General features: G+C 42.2%; 1 protein-coding gene across 1 annotated transcript in view; it reads left to right on the forward strand.

The window, feature by feature from the left end:
- LOC112078803 (zinc finger and SCAN domain-containing protein 31-like) overlaps positions 1-7966 on the forward strand; it is a 15889-nt gene extending 7923 nt beyond the window's left edge. The window contains exon 2 of the mRNA XM_024144927.2: positions 7630-7966. Coding sequence (XP_024000695.2) covers positions 7630-7838 — 209 coding nt within the window. The 3' untranslated portion in view covers positions 7839-7966. The remainder of the gene's footprint in view (positions 1-7629) is intronic.
- Positions 7967-8804: the final 838 nt, after the last annotated feature.

Below are 8804 nucleotides of genomic sequence, written 5' to 3' on the forward strand. Positions count from 1 at the left end.
CCCTAAGACTGCTAACCTCCTCACCAGACAGAGCAACACCTCAGAACCAGCATAACTCTCACCATTAACAGAGCATAAACCTCAAGCCTACCTAAGCAATGCTAACCTCTCACCATTACAGAGGCATAACTCAACCCCTAAGACATGCTACCTCTCACTACATAAACCTCAGACCCCTAAGACATGCACCTCTCACCATACAGAGGCATAAACCTCAGACATGCTAACTCTCACCATTACAAGCAAAACCAACATGCTAACCCTCACATACATGCAAAACCTCCCCTAAGACATGCTAACCTCTCACCACTACGAGGCATAAACCTCAGACTGCATAACCTCGCACCATTACAGAGGCATAAACCTCAACATGCTAACGTCTCTCACCATACAGAGGCATAAACCTCAGACCCCTAAGACATCCTAACCTCTCACCATTACAGACAATAAACCTCAGATGCTAACCTCTCACCATACATAGATAAACAGACTCAACTGCTAACCTCTCCACCACCCCCCCCCCCCCTTACAGAGGCAAAACCTCAGACATGCTAACCTCTCACCATTACAGAGGCAAACCTCAACCAAACATGCAAACCTCTCACCATTACAAGAGGATACAACCTCAGACATCTAACCTCTCACCATTACAGAGCCTAAAACCTCAGACTTCGCTAATAGACTGCAACTCACCATTACAGAGGCATAAACCTCAGACCCCCTAAGACTCAACCTCTCACAGTACAAGCATACACCTCAACATCACCCTCACCATTACAGAGGCATAAACCAGACATGCTAACCTCTCACCATACAGAGCATAAACCTCATGACCCCTAAGGACATGCTAACCTCTCACCATTACAGAGGCATAAACCTCAGACATGCTAACCTCACCATTACAGAGCATAAACTCAACATGCTAACCTCTCACCATACAGAGGCATAAACCTCAGCCCCAACATCTAACTCTACCACCAGAGGCACAAACCTCAGACATGCTAAACCTCTCCCACTACAGAGCACATAAACCTCAGACCCCTAAACATGCAACTCCTCACCAATACAGCAGCATAAACCTCAGACATGCAACCTCTCACCAACAACATTAAACCTCAGACCTTCCTAATACAATGCTAAACCTCGCACCATACAGAGGCATAACCTCAACCCCCTAAACAGCAACCTCTCACCAACAAGAACACTCAGACAGCTAACACTCACCAACAAGGCAAACTCACAGCTACCTCTCACCATTACAAGGCATAAACCTCAGACCCCCTAAACATGCTAACCTTCACCATACAGAGGCAAACTACCTCAGACATCTACCTCTCACCATTACAGATAACCTCAACATGCTAACCTCCACCATACACGAGCATAAACCTCCAGACCCCTAAGACATGCATAACCTCTCACCATTACAGAGCTAAACCTCAAACTACCTGCAACTCTAACCTCACCTTAACAAGGCAAACCCAACCCCCTAAAACGGCTAATCCTACTCACGAGTTACGAAGCATAACCTCACAAGCAACCTCTCACAATTACGAGGAACCTCACCCCTAAATGCTAACCCTCACTTACGACATAACTCAAATTCAACCTCTCACCATACAGAGCATAAACATAACCTTCCAGACCAACCTCTCACCCAGGCTAACCAACCTAAGACTAACCCTCACCATTACAGATACACCCAACATGCAACTCTCACCAACAGACGGCATAAACCTCAACATCGCAACTCTCTCACCATGTACAGGAGACATAAACCTCAACCCCTAAACATCTAATCCTCTCCCTACAGCAACCTAAGCAAGCCCCTTACAGCTAACCTCAGACATTGCTAACCTCTCACCATTACAGAGGCATAAACCTCAGACCCCCAAGAATCTAACCTCTCACCAATTACAAGCATAAAACCCTCCAGACATGCTAACCTCTCACCATACAGAGCATAAACCTCAGACCCCCAGGACCAGAGTCAACCTCCTAAACTCAAACCATCTAACAATGCATGAACCTAGACATGCTAACCCTCACCATTACCAATAACGGAGCGTTAGGCATTCTTTGTGTATGATATTCTTGCCTCTAACTTTCTCACATCATCATATCATCATTCATCATGATTATCCGAACCATAATAGCATCCACATAAGATAAGATGTTCAACGATCACATACTCTGTTTACAAATAACATGTACCCAAATACACAATACATCTAACATCATCTTCACTTCACGTTGCACAACATATAAAACACACCAAAACAAATTTCATCCGACAAGTTTGGAGTCACAAACTTACGAGTCATTCGCCTGATGAAGTACGTACCAGAACTACTAACTCTCATACTACTTAAACACTGTCGGGGCCTAAGCAATTTCAATACTTATACACCTTTAAAATGCGCGATAACTAGTGCAGTCGGATTCAGTCAAAGTTTAAAAAACACGAATATCGCATTCCAGAACAAGCGAACCATGAGCACCAACGAGAATTAACTGTCAAATGTATCAAATGGAAGCAAAGTGATGGTGTGTATAAATATATAGAATATATAATTTATTTTTTTAAAATTAAGTGCATATACTTGTAACTCTCTCCAACTACTGAAATAAAGGCTATCCTTAAATAGAAAAGTAACAGCTTGAATTCATATAATTGAAAAAATAAAGCTTTATTTCAAAATTAGAAAAAAAAGCTTATTTCTATAAATAGGATTAGGAAAAAGTAAAGGCTTTGATTTCTATAAATTAGGAAAAAGTAAAGGCTTTGATTTCTATAAATTAGGAAAAAGTAAAGGCTTTGATTTCTTGTCAAACATGAAAATAGGAACCTTAGAGAACCTCTAAGACCCCAGAGAAGATATCAGAAATACATCCAAACACAATGTTGAAATAAAGGCCCCTGCCAACTAATATCAACACTTATATTTAGTTGTGGATATTTTTTTGGTCTGCCAGTTTGAAATGGAAATGGTAGTGTTTTTAACTATTTTGCAGATATGAAGCAAACAGTCAATCATAATATCAGTCGAATTCCCAGTTTATGCTACTTAAACAAACTCTATACAAAGTTTTAAAAAATAGGTTCTATTTGTCTCAACGTTCCATGATGTACACTAAGGCATTGTTGGCAGAATAGATGGATGCAGTTCAATGGATAATTATTATAATTCACCAATTCATTTCTTGGTAGTTCAAAACATATTGCTATCAGGTTGTTAATCACAGCTGGTCTGGTACGTTGTTTGTTGCCTCCATTTGGGATGCACTGTTTCAGTTTCAATGACTCAATGTTTTGGACAAAAAAACCCAGATGAATGTAACTAAGGTTGGGAATGTCAATACAATCCGATGAGCAAGGCAAATGGTCACAAGTCAGTGGCTAATAGGCTAGCATATCTATAGCTCTTTTGTTTAGCATGCTAAAAAACATGTAGCCTAACATTAGCTAGCTAGCTGCTGGGAGGATGTGATGTCATTGGAGGAGTGGGTGAGTGACTGACTTTTCCCCTCATGTTGTTTTTTGGTAGCTACACAGCTAGAGATGCAGGTGTCATTTGGTTAGCTAGCAAGAAATGGGAATTGCCATTCTAGCTAGCTATACTGAACTTGAACGACTGTTATCCAGTTAGCATATCTCTTCAGAAATTCACTCTGGCTAGCTACTCCGATTTCAGAGCAATCTCGTCTGTGTGCCAGAGAGCAGAATAACTGATGAATCTACGAACACGACAAGACCCGTTGGCAGTAAACGTTGGCAAAAAAAGTGAGTTAGTTACGAACCGGCTAGATAACATGTAAAGAGCTTAACCAGCTCTGCTAGGATGAGGAAAATGGTCCGAGTGAGGTGTTCTCTCATTTGTATCTGGAAGTAGCAAGCTAGCCAACTTTAGCCAGTTGGCTTGGGTGCTTGGTTGGGACAAGCATACATTGGCTTGGGTGCTTGGTTGGGACAAGCATACATTGGCAGACAAGCTGCAGAAGGACGAACAGGCCCCCTTACAATTGCATACCCATCGTTTATCAGTGCAATTTTGACTGTTTGAGAGGGTTTTATCTAATGTTCCTTCGTTAGATTTTAGCTCATCCTTGGTCTGGCTAGCATTAGTTGTTGATCTTGTTGTTGTGCATATAGGGAAATATAGCCTACATTTTCATGGTTGTTTGATCAATAGGACTGTAAAGTTCCCAAATGTAAAGAGGACTCCCATGGTGTTTCCATAGTTACAGAAAACCATCCAGGTGCATTTTGTGGCGTTTTGCTGAATGTGTTCTAATGATATACAGCTGTAAACACACAGTCCTCTGATTGGCTATAGCCCACCGGTCTGTGTAGACTCTGGGTCCTGCCTGTAAACACACATACCTCTGATTTGTCTAAGCCCAGCCGGTCTTGTGACTCTGGTTCCTGCCTTTAAACACACCAGTCCTCTATTGGCTATATTCGCACCGCTTCTGTGTAGACTCTGGGTTCCTGCTGCTAATCACCACTAGTCCTCTGATATGGCCCTATTAGCGCACTCGGCGTCTGTGTAGAGTCCGCTGTTAAAACACACAGTCTCTGATTGGCGTAATAGCGCTACCGTTCTGCTGAGAATCTTGGGTCCGCCTGTAAACAACAGTCCTCATTGGCTTATAGCCCACCGTCTTTGTGACCTGGGTCCTGCCTGTAAAACACAACAGTCCTTGATGCGTATAGATCCCACCGTCGTTAGCTCTGGTCCTGCCTGAATAACACATCCTCTATGGCTATAGCCTCACTCGCGTCTTTATAGATCTCTGGGTCCGAACTGTAAAACACACATTCCTCTGTCATTCGCTATATCGCTACGTCATGTGTAACTCTTGGTCCTGCCTGTAAACACACAGGTCCTCTACTGGCCAGGTTATAGCGCAACGGTCTGTGTAGACTTGGTGTCCTGCCTGAAACACACAGTCCTCTGATGGCTATAGCCGCACCGGTCTGTGTAGACTCTGGGTCCTGCCTGTAAACACACATCCTCTGAATGGCTGTTATAAGCCTACCGGTCTGTTAGACTCTGTCCTGTCCTGTAAACACACAAGGTCCTCTGACTTGGCATATAGCGCACCGGTCGGTAACTCTGGGGTCCTGCCTGTTAAACACACAGTCTCTATTGCTATAGCGCACGCGGTCTGTGTAGACTCTGGGGGGTCTCGCCTGCCTGAAACACACAGTCTCTGATGGCGTTATACCACCGGTGTGTAGTCTCTTGCGGTCCTGCCTGTAAACACACTACGTCTCTGATTGGGCCTATAGCGCATCCTCGGTCGTGTGTAGTGGGGTGGGGAGGAGGCTGGGTGACTTCGTAGTGCTTTACTATAGTCCGCCTGTAAACACACAGTCCTCTGAGTTGCTATAGCCGCATCGCGTCGTGTAGACTTCTGGTCCTGCCTGTAAACACACAGTCCTCTGATTGCATAGGCCACAACGGCTGTAGACTCTGGTCCTGCCTTAACACACAGTCCAGATTCAAAGTGAATGATATCAGGCCCTGTAGCAAATGGCTTTTGCATAAAGATCACTAGCTCTGATTGGCTATGTGCACCGTGTACGGACTCTGTTCCTGGACGAGACAGATGTTTTTATAGCGTTGTATTTACTGCAGAGTCTATTAATTCTCCAAACACTATCCACTTCCCACTCTGTTTTGCTATAGATGTTCACAAATGCCTCAGTATAGGTCATTCCCAAAACATTCTAAGAATTTATAAAACGTGAAAATGACCATATCTAACTGGCGCGCTGTCAGAAATTGTAAAAACAAAAAGTGTCACATTTCTTCCTGGTGATGTTATGAACAACCTTTCAATGCAACTAACAAAACAAATTATGCAAAACTAACTACGCGAAGAGATCTTATGTTTCGGCAACCTATGTATGACAGGCCACGACACAGCCCTACGACTCACGGCCATACCTCTACACAGACCGGTTGCGCCATAAACCATCAGAGCCTGCAGTAGCCTATATGCATCCATATATGATCTGCCGTTCACTTTAACACTGTGTTACAGCACTGAGGTTCGTAGTAGATGCTGCATGTTTGAAGATCAAATTGAGAGCTGCATGTAGCCAGCTGCCTACAATACTTTCATATCCTTTGCTTAATACTGAGTTTATATAGCCCAGTTACTTCGATCATTTAGTCGGCCAAAGGTGATTGTTTCCTACAGAGACACAAACTGTACATTTCTAGCCATCTTTGAAAGAGAGTCAAAAAAGAGCTTTTTTTTGTCTTAAAGCGGCATCGTTATTTTGAGACAGGCTTGAATAAGCTATGTAGCCAATAGGCAAGTAGATAATGTGTTGATTCCTTAAATATGTGTAGCGGAATTATATAGCATTTTATTTTTGTAAATATGCGTTGCTGTGCATCAAACACAAACATTCATCATCCTGTCTGAAGACCAAGTGGATAAACAGTGTTAAGTAAAAGCCCTGCATTTTTTAGAAGGTTTTTTTGTCTCACAAGTGCTCATTGATGTACCTACATTGACACACCCACACATTGCTGCTACGAAGCCGCTGAACAATAGAATAGCTATTTCCATGTTATGGGATGCATTTTTCCATGGTAGGCCACTCTGGTTGTCCTACATTATGATCAAATAGCCACAGTACCCTACTTGACCACTGTTTAAAACTGTAACTTAAAGCGGGTACAGCCTTCAGCCAACGTGCGCTGGAAGTTACACAGAATTTTCACAATATTCAAGTTTGCACTCACCCACCTTAAATTTGCTCAGTTATAAAAAATATATAAAAAAAAAAAACAGATGTAACATTTGTGCCCTCCACCAACTGCTGTTTTCAGCTCTCACCGTAGGTTTTAAATGTTTCTGATCTGGACTCTTCGTTAGTGACTCCAGAACAGTCCCTTATCTCTTCTTAACCGTTCCTGGGTACATTTTGATGTGTGTTTGGGGTCGTTGTCCTGCTGGAAGACCCACAACCTTCAGTGGAGACCCAGTATTTGGACACACTGATAATCGTCTGATTTCATGATGTCTTGCACACGTCCCAGTACCAGAGGCAGCAAAAGCAACCTAGTACCTCATTTTTATGAAGAAAAAGAATCTAGGAATAATCAAATAGTTTGACTGTTTGGAAGGTTTTAAATTATATCAAACTCAAACCGTTTATCTTTTCCAGTGATAAAGACATGAATGTGGGGTATGCAAAATCGGTCAACTTTGAGCACCTTGATCTCCTGAGAATGTTTTGACATTCAGGTCCAAAAAGTCACTTTCTGACCACTACTTCCATTGGCAAACATGTATGGATTTTTTTTTTTTTTTTTTTTTGAGCACCTTGATCTCCTGAGAATGTTTTGACATTCAGGTCCAAAAAGTCACTTTCTGACCACTACTTCCATTGGCAAACATGTATGGATTTTTTTTTTTTTTTTATTATCAAAAGGGATGCTTTCAAAAAGTGATTGGATTTTACCCTACAGCCACTTTGTCACGACAAGCTCATCATTTATTGAGGGATCTAGTCTGGATTAAACCTCATAGGAAGACCGTTTTATCATGTGGAGGTTTCATTCAGGTCTCTGTTTAACTAYATARTCTGTTTGTRTTTGGCAGGAGAGAGACCAGACTCTCAGTCTGACAGCGGGAAGAGTCCTTCAGGGGAACCASACRRYGAGACGCCCAAACKAGCAAGYCAACATCACTGCTCCCACTGTGGAAAGAGTTTTAGCTGGTTAGGGTACCTAAAACGGCATGAGAGAATACACACAGGAGAAAAGCCTTTCCAATGTTCCCAGTGTGGAAAGAGTTACCGTGGTAGCTAACCTGAAAAGGCATGAGAGAATACACACTGGAGAAAAGCCATTTCAATTTCCCATTGTGGAAAGAGTTTTACTCAGTTAGGGCACCTAAAAAAGCACGAGCGGACACACACAGGAAAAAGCCTTATCACTGTTCCACTGTGGAAAAAATTTTCACGTTCAGGGACCTAAAAACTCATGAGACAACACACATAGGAGAAAAACCTTTCCAATGTTCCCAGTGTGGAAAGCTGTTATGCTAAGTTACGGTACCTAAAAGAGCATAAGAGAATACGCACAGGGGCAAAGCTTTTCCAATGTTGTTAGTGTGGTGAAGGGTTCTCTCAAATAGACGGTATGAAGATAGCTTAGAACAAAACCTTGTCTCCCTACAGTGGAGAGTGTTTTACCGTGTTAGTTAACCTGAAAACACATAACAGAATAKACTCTGGAGAAAAGCCTTTCCATTGCTCCTAATATGGAAAGATTTTTGCCAGGTTAGGGAGACTCCCTAACCTGGCAAAAATTCACATGAGTGGACACAGATGGGGGGCCTATAAAAGAGAAAACGGATGAAATCACAGATTCCAGAAAATAAAACGCAATTCAACAATATTCTGAAATGTATTGAGCTTAGTAGGGAATCAACTAAATGTATTGAAAATGTATTAATTTGCTCACGTTCATCATGACATGAACAGAATGCTTCAGCAAATCATATTTCCTGCAACTTTCTGAAGATTGTGATAATTGTCCACGAGAATCCAAATAGGTCAGATCAGGTTTGCAATTAATAACTTCAATCAGACCCCCTTTCACCCGCAGAAAGGGTATAGGAAATAACTATTGAGGATCAACAACTCACATCCTGTTGTAAATCAAGGGGAGAAGATTCAGGTCTCCCTCTCCCAGATTCAAAGGAATGTCCTTTGTTTCAATAGACTTTTCCTGCCYATACTCTGACATGTTCAAAAGTGAATACGGGAACAA

The sequence above is a fragment of the Salvelinus sp. IW2-2015 genome, unplaced genomic scaffold, assembly GCF_002910315.2.
Source record: "Salvelinus sp. IW2-2015 unplaced genomic scaffold, ASM291031v2 Un_scaffold6304, whole genome shotgun sequence".
NCBI classification, from domain to species: domain Eukaryota; kingdom Metazoa; phylum Chordata; class Actinopteri; order Salmoniformes; family Salmonidae; genus Salvelinus; species Salvelinus sp. IW2-2015.